The following is a 24,572-nucleotide window of genomic DNA, read 5'->3' as shown; positions in this document are numbered from 1 at the left end:
ATATATACAAAACTATTCATTTTTATACTTTTATAGAAACATTAAAGTTCTTAATTTAATATAGAGAGATTGAAGTTCTGATTTTTTTTCTTAAAGACCATAGAATCTTCTAGGCCAGGAATTTTATGTTTTACTTTTTGGTGCCTTCGGTAGGTCATACACCTGCCTGGCACAAGGTGAGCTCTCATTAAATGTTGATTTAACAGATATTATATTTCAATACTTTGAAAAAAAGGTACAGGGTGAGCTCTCATTAAATGCTTGTTGATTTAACAGATATTATATTGAATACCTTGGAATAAATGCAATATTATTCAAATATAAACTAGTGAGATTAGTGAATTCTTTTAATAAATATTAATTACCTCTGTCTCAGGAACTGTCTGAAAAGAGTTTACTATGGAGCTAGACTTAACCTATACGGTATGCTTGGGTCTAAAATGTCTTAATTTAGCAAGACTGTCAATTTTTTTTATTCAAAGGTGTACATAGTAATTGACTCATCTTTATATTGTAAGTATGCATTACTTTATATGTTCTAAATACACTGAATATTTTTCATTATAGATTGCCTAAACTTCTCCCTGGCTTACTTACTAGATAGAAATTTCTGTTTTTTTCTCCTTTTATAATAGGAGTATTTTCTCTTATTCTTTTCAGTAATAGAAATTTATATGACTAGAGAAAATACAGCAATTTTAGATTTAGGATTATTTTTTTAAGAAACTAGATAGAACATGAAAATATAAAATATCTCACAAATTTTCAGAATGTACGTTTTGGGCATATCTGAGACTGGTCTTCTGCTGGGCTTATGAAGACTCTTAGATTCTGTCAGTTGGCCTGAAATTCAATTCTAGTGTAGAGTTTATTTATGAACACTGATTTAAAAGATATATTATTTGTATGTACTTTTTCATCATAGCGTTCTCTAACCCTCACCAGATGGGTAGATACGGATAAAGCAGGTAGAGTATTTGCATTTTAGGCATAAGTCACGTAGCAGGATGTGGTAGAACTAGTGTTTAAAACCAGATTTCCCAGGGTTTATGTTTTATCACTTTGTCTCAATTCATTTACTTTTAGGCTAGGGTTGTATAAACTAGTTCCAAATAAATGTCAAATTCATTAGGATAGCACTTTTAAATGTTAAATTGTTTGATATTTATCTCTCATCACATTAAATTTATGGTATATGTTTCATTTTTGCCTAGGTAAGTATGCTGAAGATATATTTGGAGAATTGTTCAATGAGGCACATAGTTTTTCCTTCAGAGTTAACTCATTGCAAGAACGTGTGGACCGTTTATCTGTTAGTGTTACACAGCTTGACCCTAAGGAAGAAGAATGTAAGTTTATTCATATTATATTTTCTGTCACATATATATTTTGAGTTTGGTGAGATGAGCAATATATTTAAAAACAGTATTGGGGCGCCTGGGTGGCGCAGTCGGTTAAGCGTCCGACTTCAGCCAGGTCACGATCTCGCGGTCCGTGAGTTCGAGCCCCGCGTCAGGCTCTGGGCTGATGGCTCAGAACCTGGAGCCTGTTTCCGATTCTGTGTCTCCCTCTCTCTCTGCCCCTCCGCTGTTCATGCTCTGTCTCTCTCTGTCCCAAAAATAAATAAACGTTGAAAAAAAAAATTAAAAAAAAAATAAATAAAAATAAAAACAGTATTAAACACAAATTTATCACAAGTCTTTTTTACCGATGACCTTTGATGTACCTGTTGTAATTATCTATAAATACCGTTAGTGTGACTCTTCTGGCCTTTCTATTCTCTTTTTCTTTTTTGCCTCTTTTCTTTGTATATTAAATAGCTTTCAATTTTTTGACCTAAAATTTTTAACCAGACCTTTTCTCCATTCTTTTTTCCTTTATAATTTATTTGTATACTTCTGTCCTAGAAATAAGTTATTGGAAAATTACTTGAAATTTTAGGTTTGATTCCTTAAGAATGTAATTCCTTTTAATATTCTTTTGTGTGTGCATATTAAATTGATGAACTCTGATCTAATTGTTTGAATGTTACTCCCCACCTTAAATGAACATTTCCCAAAAAACCCAAATTGCCAATATGTTGGATAAAAGTATTCTATACTAAGTATTAAACCAGGGATATCAGAGAAGAAAAACAATACATTACAGGCTGACATAATGGTAAAAACTTTAGTGGTAAAATGACATTTTATACTTTGATAGAATACATTGAATGCTGTTGTGTCTCAAATTCCTCTTTTTGATTTTTGGGGTTCTTTTTCCTTATACAAAAAGAAATGAAACTATTTAGAACATAATTTACAGTTATTTTCCCTAGAGAATTATTATTAAATAATATATATAGAATATCTCTTATATCCCTTTCTTCAAAATATTTTTTTGTTGAATAACATTTTTAGTATAAGTACAAGGTATATAACATACCTAAATTTGAATAAAAATAATAGAAGATATCACTGGAAAAAGTAGAATGTAATGGTAGATATCTTCATGACAGAACCAACTTCCATGCATACATATATATATATATATATATATATATATTTTTTTTTTTTTTTTAATATAACTTCTTGTCAAGTTAGCTAACATACAGTGTATATGGTATGCTCTTGGCTTTGGGAGTAGATTCCCATGATTCATCACTTACATAAAATACCTAGTGCTCATCCCAGCTTCTTTTTATGTAACCTAATTAAAACCTAAATAAGTAGAGGTAAATACTTGTCATATTAAGTTTCTACTGCTTGCAAATATATAAGTTCATAGGTCTGGATATGATTTTCTTATCAAAATAGAACTTTTTTTTTTTTCTTAAACAGCTTTATTGACATGTATTTCATACACCCTACAATGAACCTGTCTGACATTAAAGTGTACAATTCAGTGGTTTTTAGTATATTCACAGTTAACGCAACTATCACCATAATCAATTTTAGAACATTTTCATCACTCAAAAAAGAAACCATATACCCATTTGCAGTTACTCCCTAAATCCTCTTTCCCCCAGCTTCTAGCAGTTACTAATCTACTTTCAAGTAGAAAATCTATTTTCAAGTCCCATGGATTTGCCTATTCTAGACATTTCTTATGAATGGAATAATACAGTACGTGACCTTTAGTGATTGACTTCTTTCCTTTAGCATGTTTTTAATATTGCTGCATGATGTAGAATGTATTTGCATTTCCCTGATGACTAATGATGTTGAGCATTTTCTCAAGGCTTGTAGCCATGTAGAGACAAGTTATCCAGCAGGAAGTAGTAGAGCCAGGATTTAAAACTAGGGTTTAACTGGCTTATCAGACATGTGTGTATCTTCTTTGGAGGTCCTTTCCCCATTTTTAAATTAGAATATTTTTCTTTTTGTTGTTGAGTTATAAGAATTCTGTATACGTTCTTGATTTAAGTCCCTTCTCAGATGCATGATTTGCAAATATTACCCCCCATTCTGTGAGTGGTTTTTGTTAGTGATATCCTTTGAAGCATGTATATGTGTATTAACTACACTTCATGAAATTCTTGAAATAATTGCTAGTGGTGAAAAATATTTTATGACCATACTTTTAAATATATCATTTACATTCAAACTTTTCAAAGTTAAACGTTTAAGTTATAAATATATGCCATCTAATAATACAAGAATACAGAGATAGTTCATATATGTAACAGAAATAAAAATTAACAGTTTCAAAATACTGTTAAATTTTAACAAATATCTTAGCACTCCAATTGAAATTGAAAACAAAAATATACGTAATAGTTAAATAACTTTAAAGATACGTTTAAGTATTTAAAAAAATCTTAATGTGCCAATAACCATCAGAATTGTTTATAATTTCCTTTAAGCTTATGGCGAACATTGGAGAAGGATTCAGAATCTAAAAGCTGAATTGCTTAATTTGATACTATTTTAGGGATATTGTATAGAAGTGTTCAAAGCTATTTAACCTAGATTTTTAAACTCAGTAAGAGTTCACGTAAAGTAATATTATGAATATAATACTTAAATTACAGAGTGTAATATTAATATTTTTGTTTTCAAATTACTAGTAAATCATTTAAGTAATGGTGAGAACTACCAATATAATTTAGAAAGTGTGTAAAAAAAATGAGTTTTTAAACAAAGACCTATACTATTGTATTTAATTATGTTTACAAATATTGTGTTGACTTACTGTTACATAGTACTATTTAAATATCAGATGTTTTGGTAACTGAAAGGCTTTGTCTTAGTGACCTGTTAATAAGACAAATGGTAAATGAGAGCAGTTGAAGATAGAAAAGTGCTTATTACATTATATGTTCTCTCCTTGAGTAAGACCATTTTGGGAGACTAAACACTAGGTTCCATCTTGGTTATATACTTATGGTAAATAAGTGGAGTGGGAGAGTGGCAAGAATTGGTCCATTTTGATTGTAGAAAACAGAGGCCACATCTGATGGGAGCCAGAGAACAGCATGTGTTGTTAGGGTGAAAGGGTCAGTCTCAAAGGCAGACAGGTCTGGGTTTTCTAATCTGACTCTGCTGCTTATTTTGCCTTTGGCCAATTATGTAATGTTTCCTAGTCTTGGTTTTCTTATCTTTAAAATGGAATAATAACATCTATTTTCATTGAATAAATAAAAAAATAAAATAAAAATTATTGAGAACATCTCGCACATAGAGCCTGTATTCATTAAATATCTTTTACATCACTCTTTAGTAATAATGAGAAAAAATTTTTTTCCTTCTCCGAATTTTATTTTGATGTTTTAAGTGTGTTACAAATCATACAGCAGAGAAATTGCTGGGAATGTAGTCATGATGTGGCCATTGTAGAGCCATGCTGCTCCAGCTATTCCATAGATCTGAATATTCATGCTGAGTGAATACTTGTGAGGATGGTAGAGATACTGTTTTAGGGAGAAGAATAGTTTACGAATTGTTTAAAGAAAAGTTTAAGAACTTCTATGGCACAAAGCATTTATCTGTATACTTAAAAGCCATATTAATTAAATATGTAAGAATCACCTACTTTTTCAATATCAGAAAGTCATCCTAAGAGTTAAGAATGTACTAATTTGGTACATTTCTGGGGTGCCTGGGTGGCTTAATCAGTTGAGCTTCCAACTTCAGCTCAGGTCATGGTTTTGCGGTTCTTGAGGTAGAGCCCTGCATCAGGCTCTGTGCTGACAGCTCAGAGCCTGGAGCCTGCTTCAGATTCTGTCTGTCTGTCTCTCTCTCTCTCTCTCTGCCCTTCCCCCACTCACACTCTGTCTCTCGCTCTCAAAAATAAATAAACATTTAAAAAAATGGAAAAAGATTTGATACATTTCTTATTTTAACATGCTGCATGCGTCAAAAGAAAATGAGTAAATGAAGTTATTTTATGCTAGTGTGCAAGACAGTCTTAGTCTTAGCCCATAGCTAAGTAGAGATTCTTATAGTATGAGATAAAAGATAAGTGAAATAGATGATGATATAGATTGCCCAGTACTTGAAAATATTTTCTTTATGGTAAAGTATGTTTTAAGTTTATAGCGTATGTATAATATTTATAGTCTAGCTAGCATAGAGGTCAATATAGCCAAGAATGCAACTGAGGACTAAGTAATTCCTTCAGTGTTATTGGTATAAGCTAAATAAAAGTAATAAAGAGAAATGAGAGAAAAAGATTATTTAAAAAAGAAAGAAGAGGATGTAGGTTAGTGGGGGGTAGTGATGGCAAGTAGAGAAAAGTGAAAGGTATTTTCGGTGGGAAATACAGATATGCTTCAGGCATCATTACAGCCTTTTGAGCCTTAGAAATCAAAGGTGCACTGAAACGTATCTGATTGGGAAGATCAGAAACAAAATGATATTGGGACATAATGATAGAGCACTTAAAATGTGGTTCCTGATTCTCAAGCCACTACAGTCACAACTTCCTGAACCATGCTGACTCTTAAACACAGTATGTGAATTTGTCCTTATGTTAAATCCGCTTAGTAAAATAAATAAAATACATTTTTGATTTTTGTTTTAGTGTCTTTGCAAGATATAACAATGAGAAAAGCTTTCCGAAGTTCTACGATTCAAGATCAGCAGCTTTTCGACCGCAAGACTTTGCCTATTCCATTACAGGAGACGTATGATGTTTGTGAACAGCCTCCACCTCTCAATATACTCACTCCGTATAGGTCAGTGGGCTAATAAATATGAAGGCTGGCTATTTACTTTCATACTGCATGTTCAGATAGGTAGCAGTCTACCTTTATATGCTAAATCCCCAAATATGCTTTATGTCACTGGGCTTTTGATCAACACAGAGAACCCTCTTTATCCATCACCCTTAGAAAACTTGTGCTTTATTCACTACATACGTTCCCAAGGTTCTGGCATACAAAAGATGAGACTTACTCAAGGGAGTTGTTTTGAGACACAAGGAGTTGTTATTGTCTTTTTAATGTAATATCTGGTCAGATGAAAAATAAAAAGGGCCCAAAATTCCACCACACTAACAAAATTAATATCATTTTTGCTTGCTCATATCTACTCTTGATCTATATGCATTAAGCTTTTACATAATGAATATGTAGTATCTATTTTAAAAATGTTTTTTACCATTTAAAATAAAATCTGGAATTATTCAGGCTTTCTTTGGGGGTAGTTCCACATGATTTGTTAAATGGGTAATTTAAGATACACCACACATATCCTGAATAAAATAGTATTCAGATACTTATTTGAAGCGGTTTTATCAGTGTGCAAGTCATTGGATAAAATAACTGTTACTACTAGCATGACAATTAAAGGAAATGTGGGGAGCGGGGAGGTTCGTAAGGTAATAAGTAAATTACAGTATTGGCAGAAACTCTTGTATATCTCCATTGTAAATGGTATTATTGTCTTTTCAGGCTTTTATCTTTGGCAGAACCTTTTGTAATTACTGGAATTCCCCAGAGGACTTGTAGAAAAGTTGGTATTCAGCACTAGTTAGAGATGAAAATTGTCCAGCTGTTCTTCAGATTAGTAACACCATCTCTGAAAAACTCCTGGGTTTCCATTTTCCTTAGTTTTTTGTCTGATTTGTGAGAATATTGATGCAGTATTCTTATTTCGTCAATATTTTTACACATTCTGTATTTCACTGATAGGAAAAACATTTTAGTAAAATTATTCTGATTGCCTCTCTAAGTCTTACTGATAAATGTTCTAATTGATATTTTTTATTTCAGAGATGATGGTAAAGAAGGTTTGAAATTTTACACCAATCCTTCATATTTCTTTGATCTATGGAAGGAAAAAATGTTGCAAGATACAGAGGATAAGAGGAAGGAAAAGAGGAAACAGAAGGTATTACAAGAGATTGAAAAAATTGAAGTTAGTTTTCATGTGTTTGTGTTTTGTTGCATACATGGAACTTTATTAATCTTGTATTTTGTCGGTTTTATACTGAAGTCTTCATAACCACACAGGAGGATCACAGACTAATTGGGGAACAGATGAGCAATCAGATTCTTATATTATGGCATGATAAGTGCCATAACAGAGGTATGCATGGAAGGTTTAGGTAGCACAGAACTACCTGCTTTAGCCAGAGAACAGGGTTGGTAAATGCTTTCAGCAAAGCTTATAATAAATTTCAAAGAACAATTCGGAATTTAGTGGACCAGAGAAGAGAAGGGCATTCTGGCAAGAAGGGATGAAGGAATATTTTGCAGATATTGGCAAAGTAGATTAAGCTAATATTTTCTTAACACAGATCATATCCTAAATGTTTTGGAAAGATTATTTTAGTCTCCCTAAATTCCTGTTATCTCTGTCTGCTGTGTTATCATATTCTACTTTGTAATAAACATTTGGATCTGTTTTATTCCATGTTGATGAGAACTAGAAGTAAAGAGGGAAGGAAAATTGGATTTAGGCAGAATTATGAAAGATGCAAAATCTGTTCTCATCATCCCTCTGTTTCTTCTGTAGCTATCTCTTCTCTCCTCCCTTTTCCCCATAATGCCTTCATGTTATTATTTTCTGTACTAGACAGTATCCCAGTGTTCTAGCCGAAGTTTGCAAACTGGTGACTGGCAGCTCAGAGTATGCCTGCAGTCACTGTTTTGTTGGACAAACACAGTGGTTTTAAAATTTTTGAACTGGAAAGCCTTAGTTCGACATGCTTGTTTAGTCACTGTAGTTCCCATCTTATGCCCAACTTTCTTGATTCACGTATTATGTGATCTGCTTAGCCCCTTTGGGCATTTGACTTCATTACACCTACTCTAGACCCCTCTCTGCTTTTTCCCACAGTTTGATTTATTTTCTGTTTTGTTTTTTGAATATCCTGTTTCCTGTTGAGTGATACAGTTATAATGAGTTAATTGGATGTTTGGATTTTTTCTAATGTATTGGCTGGCTAATTGGTCACTTTCCAGATTACATAGCCTTAATAAATTTCCAGGTTTTGGTTAAAGGTAGGCAGTGCCATTAATGGTAGAAATTTCACTCATTATAGTAAAAACTAATAGATGTGGGAGCAGAGTTGGTGAATCTGTTTTTCATCTGGAAGGACTTTCTGACCTCAAATTTTATTATTTAGGCATACTATTTTTATCTGGTGCATGAATTCATATTAGAAGTTAAAGAAACATGACAAGAAACTGGGATTACAAGCAAACTAACTAAGATTTAACTCTGAACATACAAATGAACTGTCTCTGTGTTACTTTAACTATATTATGATGGCATTGTCTTTTTCAGTATTAATGTTAGAATTTTATTTTGATTGTTATAACTTCTTTTTAAAAACTTAGCACTTCAGCATTTGGCTTTGTTTCAATACATCTGTTATAGCAGAAAAATCTAGATCGTCCTCATGAACCAGAAAAAGTGCCAAGAGCACCTCATGACAGGCGGAGAGAATGGCAGAAGCTGGCCCAAGGTCCAGAGCTGGCTGAAGATGATGCTAATCTCTTACATAAGCATATTGAAGTTGCTAATGGCCCAGCCTCTCATTTTGAAACAAGGTTTCTTTTCTTTTTTTGTTTTTTAACAAAATTAATGATAAAATACTGGCTTTATTTCTAATATCTGTGCCTCTTAAGTCTTAAAGTCCTGAACTGTTGAACCAGCTACTTTAGCTATAGAAATCATTTTGAAACCCTGACCACTGTGAGCCTACTAAAGTCTGATCATGGGCAGGTCATTTTCACACCTGGATTTTAGTTTTGTCATCTATAGAAAGAGGTGGTTGGAGGAGATGATCTTCAGGGTTTCATATGAATTCTCAGCTCTCTGTCAGTATTTCAGGCAGAGTCTGCTAGAACTTCATAGTAGAGCAATGGGGTCTGGAATTTCTTTTTGAAATATTACAGATTCACTACATATAAAATAGGAACTGAGAAAGGGTAATATTTTGTTTCTTTTTCTTTCTCCTGACTTCCTTTCTATGCCACATCTCCCACCTCAGTTATATCAGGACTTTTTAAACAAAATCACTCATCCCCTTTTGCAGAGCTATAGAACAGGTCTTTTTCCTTGCTCAGTAGCCAGGGGGCCCCATGTGAGTAACATGATACCCTAATAAACATTACACTAGCATCTCTCTGTGAAGAAGTTTGTGTATAGTTGACTGATTATAGTTATTATTGTATATGTTATAATTATTGATTTTTTAATGGAAAAAGCGCTTAAAGTTTTCTTTGGAATAATACATGTAAACTATTAGGCCAGTGTCTTAGCCAATTTAGGAGTAATACACATGTAAGATATTTATATGCATTGTTGAAAGAATTGAGATTTATTTTTTTAAATAATAATCTATAGATAAACACTGATTTTTACTGCTGTTAAGTAGTTACAGTATTACCAGCATTACCTGATCCAGTACTATAAGTACAATTTAGTTGATTCTTGAACAACAAGGGAGTTAGGGGCACCAATCCCTTGTGCAGTTGAAAATCCACATGTAACTTTTGGCTATCCAAAATTTAGCTACTAATAGCTTACTGTTGACTGGGGAGCCTTACTGAGAACATAAATAATCCATAACACATATTTTGTATGCTATGTGTATTGTATACTGTATTCTTACAACAAAGCTACAGAAAAAATGTTAAGAAAATGATACGGAAAATACATTTACAGTGCTTTACTGTAAAAAATCCTTATATAAGTGGGCCTGCTCAGTTCAAACCTGTGTTCAAAGTCAGCTGTAGTTTCTAATTTGTTTTGTGTACATGTGTCCCCAGCATGCACTACAATCAGCAAATATTTATAAAACCTTCACATGCTCAAGGTATCTAAAATTTTGCTTAAATCTGATCTTATGTCATTTGTTGCTTTGTTACTCAGTTATTTTCTGAGTACCCTAACACCTTTGAAAACATCAAAAAAGACAAAACAATATAGTTAGTCATCCTTGTGGTGCTAGTATCATGGAGGCCTTTCTCGCTGATACAAGATATTTGGAAGTCATTTAGGTTTAAGACTCCAGTTTTCATATTCTAGCTTTTTGTCATTGGCATCTTGTTTAAAAAAATGAAACAGAGGGGTATATAGCTTTGAACACAATTTACTGAAAAGTTAATTTTGTTTATGAGATTCTATATGTAATACTTTTTATCCTTGTGAATTGAATTAGTATTATATTATGAAATAATAAAATAACTGCAAGGAAAGGTTACATTATGAGCAGCATTCTTTGTTTGAAAAGCAAGATAAATGTAACAAATTTCTGAAGTTTCATAATAGTGATTAAAACGTTGGCATTCAAAAGATAAAGCTTAAATGTCTCCTGTACCACACTTTATACCATTAATAATTCAAGAAAAATACACTGATACTGTATTTTTTTTTTTTTTTTTTTTTAGACCTCAGACATATGTGGATCATATGGATGGCTCTTACTCACTTTCTGCCTTGCCATTTAGTCAGATGAGTGAACTTCTGACTAGAGCTGAGGAAAGGGTCTTAGTCAGACCACATGAACCTCCTCCACCCCCACCAATGCATGGAGCGGGAGATGCGAAACCCATACCCACCTGTATCAGGTATGTTGGGACAGGCATTTGATGTTGCTTCTCAGGGGTTGGTAACCTTTTTCTTGAAGGGATCAGCTAGCAAGTGTTTTAGGCTTTGTGGGCATTACAATTTCTGTCACAACTACTCAACTCTGCCACTGTTGCATGAAAACAGCCATGGACTATACATAAATGACTATTTGTGTTCCAGCTAAACCTTATTTACAAAAACAGGGAGCAATTCGGATTTGACCTGTGGGATGTAATTTGCCAGCCTCTGATAAGAGCTGACCCGTACTCTTGGGAAAAATGTAGCTAATGAGAATTCACTTTAAAGATTAGAGTGTCTTTCATTTTTTTATACCTTTATTATCAAGCACATGATGTGTAGTATATTAATAAAAATTAAGAATTTTTAGAATGTGGTAAGGGACTAAGAAATGGGAACTAAAGATATGATTATGAGTGTTAACTTGGTATTAGGGGGAATACTTTGAGAATTTGAGAGAGAATAAGCAATTGCTCATAATTTTCAGTAAAGCAGTTTTGAAGTTTATTATAAAATTTTTAATAGGTAAATAGAGATCAGCTTTATAATTTTCAGTTAAAAAGATCAACCTTCTATCACTGAGTCACTCAATGTTCCATCCTCAGGAAGGGTTGACAGTCCTAATTTTCCTTTTGTGGTTTGTAATTAGTTGTTATTTTACTGAAATGACATAATGAGTCTTAATAGCTTCAATATAAATACAGCATTGTAATGACCACAGGTATTGCTGCAAATATTGTAATGTGATAAATGTTGAGTCATTATAAAGACTCCTATCACAGCATAGAATTGAGCCTTTTATTTATCAAAGTAAGCATAAAATGCTTGAGTGTATTCTGACAGGTGCATGAAAGGACGAGACCATCTGGAATCTTAGAAATGAAAGCAACACCCATTAATTTTCTTGGCATATTCATTCCATCCTAAATACTGAAGAATTTTTAATTTCTATACGATCATGTTAATACATCTACCTTGATATCATTATTGATAGTCATATGTGTCATGCGGTTCGGTTTTTCTCTTTGAGTAACTTGCTAGGGTTTCTTTATCATTTCAGTTCTGCTACAGGTTTGATAGAAAATCGCCCTCAGTCACCAGCTACAGGCAGGACACCTGTGTTTGTGAGCCCTACCCCCCCGCCTCCTCCACCACCTCTTCCATCTGCCTTGTCAACTTCTTCATTAAGAGCTTCAATGACTTCAACTCCTCCCCCACCAGTACCTCCCCCACCTCCACCTCCAGCCACTGCTTTGCAAGCTCCAGCGGTACCACCGCCTCCAGCTCCTCTTCAGATTGCCCCTGGAGTTCTTCACCCAGCTCCTCCTCCAATTGCACCTCCTCTAGTACAGCCCTCCCCACCGGTAGCTAGAGCTGCCCCAGTATGTGAGACTGTACCAGTTCATCCACTCCCACAAGGTGAAGTCCAGGGGCTGCCTCCACCCCCACCTCCGCCTCCTCTGCCTCCACCTGGCATTCGACCATCGTCACCTGTCACAGTTGCCGCTCTTACTCATCCTCCCTCTGGGCTACATCCAGCTCCATCTACTGCCCCAGGTCCCCATGTTCCATTAATGCCTCCATCTCCTCCATCACAAGTTATACCTGCTTCTGAGCCAAAGCGTCATCCATCAACTCTACCTGTAATCAGTGACGCCAGGAGTGTTCTTCTGGAAGCAATACGAAAAGGTAACTTTCTCCAGGCCATTAAAAGCATTGCTATGGTAGCATTAGGAACTTTCTAAATATTTGGCACAATAACATTTTCTCATTAATAAAATTGTAGATGATCATATTTTTGCACAAGTGGTTTTTAGAAAGGAAAGCTATGTTCAACTTACATTTTTTTTAAGTTTCATTTATTTTGAGGGAGAGCACACGCGAGTAGGGGAAGACCAGCAGGCTCCATGCTGTCAGTGCAGAGCCCAACATGGGGCTCTATCTCACAAACTGTGAGATCATGATCTGAGCCAAAATCAAGAGTCAGATGCTCAACTGACTGAGCCATCCAGGTGCCCTTAACTTTTATTTTAAATCATTTGCCAGAGAAAATATTACATTTAATTATTTTATTTTCCTACTTGGGGATTCTTAAAATGTTTACTGAATGATTGAGAATATCAGACTTATAAGTTATAGAAAATTTAGTTAAAACCCTTTACGTTATGTTTAATATGTATGGTCACTCCTTTAAAAATGGTATTTTCTTCTGTAGTAAGGCTGTCCATTTGTTGTATCAGTGACACTTGCTCTACCAGATGCCTTTACAGGATTAAAGTTCCTCCCTTAGTAACCAAGGAAAGACTTCTCATATTCATTCATTTATTCAGCCAACATTTCCTAAGCACCTACTATAAGCCAAACACTGACAATATAGAATGAAAAATAGTGCCTTTCCCTCAAGTATTGGGGAGAGTAAAGCCACAGAAAACATACTCAACAATGTTTATTTGACCACTGGTTAACTTTTGGGGGGGCGGGGGGGGGGTGTTGGTGAGTAGAAAGGCACAGTAGACCATCATACCTAAATAAACTGTAGATATTCACTGGGATAGCTAGTAAGTTTGACCAACTAGTATTGCAGATAAGGAAAGAATTAATTGACCAAATTAATGTGATTCTAAATATGATCCCTTCAAATTCTTTTTAATAGATCTTGGTTTTTATTTTCCTCTTAGTATTTCTCACATGTATTTGATTTTATTCCAAAAAGATTAATAATATGATATATTTAGTATCTTGGCTTACAGTGAATGCTTTGGTTTTTCTCTATCAGGTATTCAGCTACGCAAAGTAGAAGAGCAGCGTGAACAGGAAGCTAAACACGAACGCATTGAAAATGATGTTGCCACCATCCTGTCTCGCCGCATTGCTGTGGAATATAGTGATTCAGAAGATGATTCAGAATTTGATGAAGTAGATTGGTTGGAGTAAGAAAAATACATTGATAAATATTACAAAACTGAATGCGAATGTCCTTTGTGGTGCTTGTTCTTTGAAAATGTTTGGTCATTCCAGTGTTTTGCTTTCTTTTCCTTATGATAAATAACACTTTTCCTCCATAATTTTTGATTTCTAAGAAAAATATTAGCATACACTTCAAACTAAATGTTTTACAGTGGCTTATCTTTTTTATTTTTCCCTGAAAAGATAATTTGGTCAAATAAACCACTAAGTATTAAGCATGGACAGCTGTTGTTAGAGTAGCAGATTCAGTTTTTTGATATCTTAATTGTGCACTTTGTGAATTTTAATTTAAAGAAAGCAACTGAGATTGAAATCTTGAAGGCAGCTGTATCTATTAATGAGCCTTATTCCATTTTCTGATGTTTTACAAGAGGAAACACTGCCTTGATTATATGAATACACTCAGAAAGTACATTTAGCTAGTAGTATTGAATTCTCTTAAAGGAATGCTTGAATTTTTTTTTTTTTAGTTATTGTTTTACCGTTTTTAAATACTTGCCTTATTTGAATGTTTAGCAGTACCCCCTTCCCACTTATATATCGTGTGGTACGATTTTGCTTGCCTATAAGAGTTTAAAAAATTTCCATGTGAAATACTCAGACATAAACATACATGTAACTTACATTAACTGTTAAGAATAACAGTCTGATTTAATAAATGGTTCATTTTAAAGGTTCATGGGTGTTGTTCTTTGAATAAAACTATTTCTGATAATTTATCAAATATATATATATAGTAGGTTTTAAATACATAGATAGTAAGTAAAAAACTTAAAAACCACTTAAGCATATAATTTCCTCTTAATTATACAGATTCATGTTGTCTTGTGTGGAGATAGCTATTACATCATTTTTTTTCTAAGGTCACAAAAATCAACATTTTTTTTTACAACTCCTTACGCTCTTAAATTAAAATCTCAATTTGCTGTCTAATTTCAGTACACATTGCCTTCAGTTTAACGGCATTTTTGAAATCATATTTTGCAGTGATAAAGTGACTTGTTAGTGTTTACACAATCCAGATTCAAGGATGGAGGGAAAGCAGCATTTGTACTAGATTGTTTAATGTGAAGTTTTTGTAGGTGTACCATACATAAATGACTGTGGTCTTCATCCTTGTTTCTACCCCTTTCACAGTGCAATTTCTAGCTCCTCCCATCAAGAGATGGGTTCTTTTTCCACCCGCCCCATGAATCTGAGAGTTGTTGAGACTTGTTTGAGCCAATAGCTTTGTCTCAGATTAATCTCAGAGTAGCCTGCTGAAAGATCAGAAACTTCGCACAGAGAGCTTTGCCGGGTGTGACCATCTGAGACTAGCCAAGCAAAGCTCACCTGTTGGCCGACTGTAAACGGATGAGCAAGGCTAACCAAGATTAGCCCAGCCCAGAAGAATTGTTCAATTGACGTATAAATTTATGAGCAAAAAAATAATAGTAATAATGCTTATTATCTTACAAAACCTGAGTTTTGAGATGGATTATTTCACGTAGCATTATTGCAGCACCAATTGATAGCTGATAGATGAGGTCATTGATAACTTGATAATTTGAGGGTTATTTAGGTAGATAACTAACAACCTGTACCCTTTGTGGAATAGGAATGAGGAACTAAGTTCTGTTGTGGCAGTAGTTTGAACATAAAAATTTTTTTCCTAATTGCTCTAATTAACAAAAGATGTGCTCTTTTGGGTAGCTTTGCCTAGAGCAAAAAATTAGATGGCTATTTGAGATTTCTTTCTAACTTTACAAAAATATGCAGTGTTGAATTTAAGTCAAGAAAATACGGCACAGTTTAAAGTTTATCTTCCGAAGTGTGTTATGGCCAAAAGGCAGTAGCTGTATGTAGTTTTTATAAAGCTCAGTTGTGGCCAGTAACCAAAGTGTAATGGTACTGGCATTGGAGTAGTTAAGGGTGATAAAAAAGGAAATGGTTGAAGATCTCTTAATCATAGAAGTGGATCCATTTTATAGCCTGGCAGTACATATCCTAAATAGTTTATGACAGATTATTTTGTTGTTTTTCAGAACATTCCTGAAAGATAAGAAAGTGCCCACAGACTGAAGAGGCCATATGTGTTGTGTCTATTTTGAAATCAAAATAACCTTTTGGTCTAGATATTCAGCTTAACTTGGTGAGAGAGATTTGGAACAAATCATTTCAGTGGCCAATTTTAATACCCTAAGAAGAATTAAAGTTCTGGAAAGTACTGGATAATTACTGTCTTCTTATTGCGTTGTATTACTCTTCCATTAGGTCATGAAGTATAGAGGTAGAAAAATGAATTGTATATCATGGGGAAATAATTGGCTTCACTTGTTTGGGTCAAAATTGTCACCTGTTTACCTTCATATTACTAAATTCAACAAACACTTTTTAGTCCTTAAGTTGTTTGACATTTAGTCTATATATATCAAACACATACAGAATATATTTATGTGTTGTATTTTGTGTGTATTTTTCAAAAGCTGTCTCTGCCTTTTGTGTGTGTGACGCTGATCTTTCCCCTTCACAATAATGGGCGGACAGAAGAGGAGGGAAATACTAGCAGCCGTGCAGTTGGGGATGGCATTCAGTCATTATAGAGAGGAGGAGAGTGTGTCTGTAACTTTTTCTAAGGAATATTTGCAAGCTGCGTATTTATAAGTAATTTTAAGCTATAACTACCACTTTTCATAACCTGATCTATTTGGGCAGATGAGATGACGTCTGAAGCATTTTCATGTTGTAAATATTTATTAAAAGACAGTTAAGGAATATGTTCTTTGGATTGTGTTCTGTAAATTATGAAACACCTCCCTTCATTTCCAGAAAGCCCTACCCTTTCTTCATCAACCCGTCTTCTATCCATATTTTTATGAAGTCTTCTTAGATCACCACAACTAGAGTTCATATATATTCCTTTTCAATTTCTCTAATTCTTTTATTATAAGCTTCCTTCAAGTATACTTAAATGCCATTTTGCATTACAGTTATTACCTATTTGAACGTGCCAAATAGATTACTCACAAGACTGCAGGGGCCTTGTCTTAAATTCATAATTATCTCATAATTAAACTCATAATTATCTCCTCTTATAAACAGGTTCAGAACTACCCTCTTTTTTTCTTCTGTCCACTAGGGCTCTTAAAATCATATCTTCCTAGACATTGTTCCTCTTCTCAGTAACACAGTTGAGCTGAAACTAGTCCTAACTTTATCAAAACTCTGTGTACACGTGTGTGTGTGTGTGTGTGTAATTTAAAAAATAGAAAGCTAGAATTGACTCTTTTGGCCAGAAGGTAAAAGTTATTATTATCTCTGAAGTCTTTTCTTAAGGCAGAGAGCAAATCAAGTATTTTTATTTAATAAGAATCTCATGAATTACTTTCACAATGTCTTTAACTTTGCCCTTAGTAAACATACAACTGCTGTTTGTTGTTTTATTTTCACTCCATTACATTTACCTTGACCTCAGCTTTTTAAAAAACAACCTCCCTAAACTGGAGCAGGTACAAAATAAATTATTTAAAGCTCCTAAATAGTTTAATAAATTCCTTTTGGAGTTTATGATCTCTGTATTGTCTACTCAATAAAACTGTAAATAAACCAACGCAAGATAATTAATCATGTAGTATCAGAATTTGATGATGACTTTGCCTCATTGAACTAATGAAAATGAAATATCAAAATATATTTCTAAGTTGTGTCTTTTAACTGTGATTAATAAATCTTACTGAAGCCAAACAATGCATAGGAGACCCTTGTAATCCAAAGAATAAGCCTTTTCCTGGATTCATTGCTGTACGAAGAACAAATTTATTTATGTTCTCCATGACTTGGCTGTAGAATGCATCAGTAATCTCTGTTGCTTTTCAAGCCTGACAGCCAGGCTCTGAATAAAGAATGAATACCAGCCTTGAATGAACATTTCAGGCACTTTTTTTTTTTTTTTTACAGACTAGTTATCAATACCTTTTTCTCATTATTGTAAGGCCAGCTGCTCTGACTTTTTTTCCTTTAAAAAAAAAAATTAAACCACTGACCATGTATTGAAATTATCTTTCTCAGGATATTTATAGTTTCTCCTTGTTCTTACAGTAGATAAATTGGTTTAGTGATAATGATTTTGAATATTTTATACTATCTATATAAATACGTTCCTTGTGTCTATGTGTGTGCTATACTCAAAGACTTCTTGATAAATTCCTTTTTATCCATCCTGCCTTTAGTCCACCTTTTTCAATACTGTTGCTTTGACAGAGGACATTGATATCTCCAGGGGTAATAAAATTCCCTATCCACCTTTTTGGCTTGGAAATGACAATATGTCTTCTATTGTAATAACTTCCAATATTACTTAAAAGTATCTATTTCGTTCTTACCTTTGAAAACCATGAAATGTTGCACTTGTAACTTTAAAGAAAATCTGTAGGAAATATCTGTCTAGACCATTCCAGATAAAAGACCACATCTCCTATCATCATGCTTTATTTTTATTTTTTATTTTTATTTTATATTTATGGCCTTTCTTCTAACTTAGTTGATAATTTTTTTTAATGCCTGCACAATTACTTTGCTGGGTATCGGGGCCACAGCAGTGAATAGACAGAGCCCTCCTTTCTGAGCATACAGATAAATTAACAAAGAACAATGAGTGTTATGTTAGGGAAGCACATAGCACAGAGACCAAACCTAGTCTAGGAAATCAGGAAAAGCCTCCAAAAGGAAATGGCATTTAAAGTTTGAGGTGGACCTAGACAGATAAATTCTGAAGTGAGGGTAGACAGCCTACCAGGCAAAGGAAATATGTGTGTGGATGTCTGGAAATGCTTGATGCAAAGAGTGTTATAACTAGAAATAAAATAGAAAGGTAAGCAAGAACAAATCATGAGACGGTTAGGAACCATATTAAGGAGTTTGCATTTTATTTCGTGGACTGTAAAATTGAAGTGACATAGAATAGCACATTGGAAAGATAATTGGCAGCTGCAACGTGGTAAATGAATTAGTAGTAACCTTGGAGGTCCAGAGACCAGTCAGGCTGTTATAATAGATGACAGATCATAATTAGGGATTGGTGGCGACAGAGGAGATAGATGATGAGATAGATTCAAGAGAAATTTAGGATGTGGAATACACTGGACTTGGTAATTAGGAAGGAGTCAAGGATCACTTCTAGAATCCTGGCTTACTGATACAAAGACCAGTAGAAGAGGAGCAGGTTGGGCAGGATGGGTGACGCAGTTTGGGACATAAGGCAGGGAAAGGATCACCTGTATAGTTGGAGGGAAGAATTAATCTTGGATTTGTGAAAGGCAACCTCTTCGCAGGAAGGAGAGGAGGACAGATGTGTAGGCAGTTAGATTTAAAACTCTGCTGCCAAAAAGTGGAGAAAGTTTCCTTATGATGGCATCTGTTTTCTCTTTGACAGTGCTGCCGAGGGTGACTGGGGAGACAGGAAGAATGTCAACAGTTTTAAGAAAAGTCATTAAAAATGACTATTTGAATGAAATGGTCATTGTGGAAAAGGGGAGAACTTTCCAGGGAAAAGGAAATTGGCAGCATTGAAAACATGGTTGAGATTGAATTTATAGCGACTCCAGGCTATGCTCTGTGATTCCCCCCCCCCCCCACCAGGAGTCTGAAAATAGTTGCCAGAAGGAAACTGTTGGATTCTTTCAGAGTAGGGTTTTGACTATATCATGGGCTGGAAGGACTATTTCTAGGAAAGATTGATTAATCTCCTTAATACCTTAACCCCGTGATTAAACTCCATGTTGAAGCTCTTCTCTTTGGATTTGCCATAATGCTAGTTTGATCTTCTTTTCTCATTAAGTACACTCATAGGCTCTCCTAGGTTGTTAAATCATACAGATGAGTCTTCTCTCATTTTGAGACTATATTTCACCTCCTCTAGATGCAACATCTTCTTGGTTTTCTTTCTGTATATTGTGCAGCTCCTCCTTTCTATCCTGTTGTACCTGCAGAATTCTTGCTCTACTCCCACTTTAACATGTTCAGCTACCCTTTATTCTGTTATCTTTCAGATCTAGAAATCTTCTAAGGATTCTGCCAAAGATAATTCTGCCATGAAGGTTATGTAATTCAAAACAAAGAAGCAGCAAGGGATTTGACTTTTTATCTATCCCTTTCATGTCTGAGTTACCTCATCTGCCTCATTTACTCTGTCGGCAGGAATCCATTTTCTTTTGAAGACACTTCCCTCAGCTCAAAAAATAAATACCATACTTGATTCTATTGATTTTGATTTTTAGAGCACATAAAATGAGTCCAAATTTTTCGATTTGATTCTTGGATTAGTTAACAGCCAACGATCTTAGAAATGTCTGGCATAGAATCTCAATAAAACAGTTTGGATAATTCAATGTGAACTGCTTTCCATTACCAAAAAAATAACTCAGAATAGGGTGTGTGAACCAAGCACTAAGCCTTTCATTTTGATATCAAAGATTGGATTATTCCTTTTGCTTGGTGGTTTAATCTCTTTTGTTGTGAAACATGCATAACAGAAAAGTGCATAAAATTTTCAGCTCAGTAATTTACCGCAGTGTAAGTGCCAATATAACCACCCTCCAGGTCAAGACATTGTTACCACACTAAAAAGCTTCTCTCATGCCCCCTCCTGACTACTGGCCCTTTCTTCATCTCTAGCCCCAAGAGTAACCACCATCCTAATTATGGTAGTCACTTCCTTGCTTCTCTCTAGACTTTTACCACCTAAACATGTATTTTCAAATATAATTAGTTTAATTATGCCAATATTTTGAACTTCACATAAGTGGTTTCTTTTAGTATGTGCTTTATTTGTATCTGACTTAAAATTTTGTTTGTGACATTCAGCCAGGTTATATGTGAACTGCTTGTTCATTTTCATTGTTGTATAGTAATCCATGGTATATAAATAGGTCGCAATTTATCCATTCTACTGTTGATGGATATTTTAGTTTGCAGTTTGGGGCTTTGACAGGTAATACTGTGTGAACATTTTTGCATATGTTTCTTGTTTATGTGTTGGCATTTCTGTTAAGTATATACCTAGAAGTGGTGGCACCTGGGTGGCTCAGTCAGTTAAGCATCTGACTTCAACTCAGGTCATGATCTCACAGTTCATGAGTTTGAGCCCCGCGTCAGGCATTGTGCTGACAGCTCAGAGCCTGGAGCCTGCGTTGGATTCTGTGTCTCCCTCTCTCTCTACCCCTATCACGCTTGCATGCTCTCTCTCTCTCAAAAACAAATAAATATTAAAAAAAAATTTTTTTTAAGTATATACCTAGGGGCGCCTGGGTGGCTCAGTTTGTTGAACATCTGTCCCACTTCGGCTCAGGTCATGATCTCATAGTTCATGGGTTCAAGCCCCGCGTTGGGCTCTGTGCTGATAGCTCAGAGCCTGGAGCCTGCTTCGGATTCTGTGTCTCCCTCTCTCTCTCTGCCCCTCCCCCGCTCATGCTCTGTCTCTCTGTCTCAAAAATAAACATTAAAAAAATTTTTAATAAAAAAAGTATATACCTAGAAGTGAAATTGCAAAATCATAGGATATGAATATCTTCAGCTTTAGTAGATAATGCCAAACGGTTTTCCAAAGAAGTGGTACCAATTTATACTCTCACCAGCAGCCCAAGAATTCCTGTTGTTCCATATCCTTGCCACGGCTTCTGGTATTATTCTGTTTAGTTTTAGCTATTCTAGTGCATTTATGACAGTGTCTCATTGTGGTTTGTCTTCTTTTCCCTGTTTAGAGGTTGTATCTTTCCATATGTTTACTAGCTATATCTTCTTCCCCTCTGTGGCTTCTCTTCTCACTGTATTGATGCTCTTTGAAAATAAGTTACTAACTTTCATGTTGTCCATTTTATCAATTTTCCTTCTGGTTAGTGCATTTTCAAGAAATGCACTAAGTTTCCTAGTTTGAAGAAACTAAAATATTTCCCTATGCCAAGTTTATAAATGATTATTCTCTGTTGTCTTCTAGACACTTAACAGTTTTACCTTCCACAGCTGGATCTATAATCCATCTGGAATTGATTTTTGTGTGCCATGTGAGGTCAGGGTTAAGTATCATTTTCTTTTCCTATGGATATTCAATCAAGTCAACACCACTTACTGAAAAGATTGTTCTTTCTCCTCTGTGCTGCACGGCCGATTTATAAAAAATACATTTGTGTTGACATATGGTTATATAATATGACTGTATAATGATGACAATACAGATGCACACAGATATATGAATCTGTTTATAGACCCTATTCTGCTCTACTGGTCTGTCCTTCCACCTGTATCACAGTTTTAGTGGTTATAGCCTTGTAAGAAGTGTTGCTATCCAAGAAAGAAAACCTGTTCACCTTGTTGTTGTTCCTTAAGATTGTCTTTACTATTCTTGACCCTTTGCATTTCTATATAAAGTTTAGAATCGGATTGGCTGCTAACAGATTGGACATTTAGAGGCAGCAGTGGCTAGTTTGGCCTTGGTAAGTGGGAGCCCATCATGTAGTCTTCATTTCCACCACAGCGGCCAACTCTGTTCATATGCCTTCATGAAAATTTGCCTGGCCTTCACATAGTAGATCTCCATCAACTGAGCAATTAATTAAATGTCTCTACAATTCTGCGACTCTAATGAACAAATCTTCAGTCACCTGCTCAGTTATATCTGCTCCAACATAGCCAGAAATAAGGGCCTTTATGTAAGCAACCAAACTAAGCTCTCACCCATAGTTTTGACTGCTTGTTAACAGCCCTCACATTCTCATTATCCCTCTGCAGAACATCATAGCAACTTGGCAATAACCAGCCAACTCTGCTGTTCTTTTAGGCATTGTTCTCCTCATTTCATTCAAATGTCTGAATCATTACACACGCAAGGGCAATCACCTCTCCAGGATGTTTTCCCAGGTCACCCTTGGTGAAATCTGTAGCAGTTTGGCCGCTGCCTTGTACCACTATCCGTGCCCCACATACCATTCAGGGTAATATTCCTCTTTGCCTTCCAGGTAATGAATAAACCAGTCCAAAACTCCATCCTACCGCTTGTGTTCTTCCACCATTCCTGCCTCCATATGAAAGACAGTGTTAGATGTGCAGGATATGTATTGGGTGGAGGGGAAGGAAAGGGAGCCAGAGAAGGCATGTGGAGAGGCTTTGGATGGTCAAAGGAGAGGAGGGAAAAAGGAAGATTGGTTGAAAAGTATCTTAGACAGCAGTGCTATTCTAAAAAAGTTTTGGCTGGGTCTGTGGGGAGTCTTTCATTCCGAAGTTGCCTGTTGGAGGGATGGGCCACTATTACTAATCCTGCTGTGCTTAATCACTGGCTAAGAGCAGCATAAGGTAAGCTTGGCCTTGGCATGAATATAATAGTAGAGCCAGAAGGGTAGCAGCTGGGGCCTCAGTTAATTATACTTTCCCCAGCAGGAGATCTCAATGCATTTTTATGGCCACCATAGATTGCTTTGGTGACTTTGTCAAATTCAAATGAATATATGAGTATGGGTTTATTTCAAGGCTGTCTGTTATTCCATTGGTTTATTTGTCCTCTGCCGCTACCCCCACAATTTTGATTACTGGTACCTTTTATGAGTCTTGGAGTCAGGTACTAGAAACCTTTCCCTTTCAATTTCTTCTTTTCAAGATTGCTTTTAGGTATTCTAGGTCCTTTGTATTCACTTGTGCATTTTAGAATAAGCTTGTCAGTTGTACAAAAAAACTTATTGGAAATTTTACTAGAATTGCATTGAATCTGTAGCTCAAGTTGGAGGGAAACTGACAACCTTGAGTTTTCCCTTCAATGAGCATGGTCTATGTAAGTCCTCTTAAATTCTCAGCAGCATTCTATAGTTTTCAGTACAGATGGTTGGCATGTTTTCTGTTAAGTTTATTCCTAAAGAATTTAATGTTTCTGACAATATTTAATTTTTTTTAATTTCACTTTCCAGTTGTTTGCTCTTAATATACAGAAGTACAATTAATTGTTGTATATTGACTTCAAACCTGCTAAACTTACCTATTAGTTCTAATGGTTGTTTTGTAGAATCCAGAGAAAAACATATGTAAGCAATCCTATCATCTATGAATAGAAACAGTGTTCTTCTTTCCTGATCTGTATGCCGTTTATTTATTTGTTTGTTTGCTTGGTTGGTGGTTATTTTATTATGCTGGTTAGGACTTCCACTGAAATGTTGGATAGGAGTGGTAGGAGCAGACAGATTGCTTTGATCCCATCTTTAGTGAGAAAGCATTCATTAAGTATGATGTTACCATATTAAGAATGATGTTAGCTGCAGGGTTTTTGTCAGATTTAGGAAGCACTCTTCCAGTCCAAATTTGAGTTGCATTTTGTCAGATGCTTTTTCTGTATCTGTTGAACTAATGATAAGATTTTTTCCATTCTTCTATTAATAGGATGGATTACATTGATTTTCAAACATTAAGTCAACTTTGCTAGAATAAGTCTTTGCTTGTTCATGATCCTTTTTATGTTAGATTTGTTTTGCTAATGTTTTATTAGAGATTGTTGTATCACTGTTCAGGAAGGTTAATAGTTTTCTTTGTTTGGAATGTCTTTGTCAGATTTTCACATAAGAGTTATGC

At 35.0% G+C, this 24,572-nt stretch overlaps 1 protein-coding gene across 6 annotated transcripts in view; it reads left to right on the top strand.

Moving 5' to 3' along the window:
- WASF1 (WASP family member 1) overlaps nt 1–14,668 on the top strand; it is a 71,293-nt gene extending 56,625 nt beyond the window's left edge. For 4 of the 6 annotated variants that reach the window (XM_040474366.1, XM_040474367.1, XM_040474371.1 and 1 more), the window contains 7 exons: nt 1,215–1,349; nt 6,004–6,157; nt 7,196–7,340; nt 8,808–8,980; nt 10,826–11,005; nt 12,085–12,713; nt 13,801–14,668. In XM_040474366.1, the coding sequence (XP_040330300.1) occupies nt 1,215–1,349; nt 6,004–6,157; nt 7,196–7,340; nt 8,808–8,980; nt 10,826–11,005; nt 12,085–12,713; nt 13,801–13,958 (1,574 nt within the window). In that variant the 3' untranslated portion in view covers nt 13,959–14,668. The remainder of the gene's footprint in view (nt 1–1,214; nt 1,350–6,003; nt 6,158–7,195; nt 7,341–8,807; nt 8,981–10,825; nt 11,006–12,084; nt 12,714–13,800) is intronic. The other 2 variants (XM_040474370.1, XM_040474369.1) reach the window with 2 other exon arrangements.
- Nucleotides 14,669–24,572: the final 9,904 nt, after the last annotated feature.

The sequence above is a fragment of the Herpailurus yagouaroundi genome, unplaced genomic scaffold (genome assembly GCF_014898765.1).
Source record: "Herpailurus yagouaroundi ecotype Mexico unplaced genomic scaffold, PumYag 139, whole genome shotgun sequence".
Classification (NCBI taxonomy): domain Eukaryota; kingdom Metazoa; phylum Chordata; class Mammalia; order Carnivora; family Felidae; genus Herpailurus; species Herpailurus yagouaroundi.
This window is presented reverse-complemented; position numbering and strand designations above follow the sequence as displayed.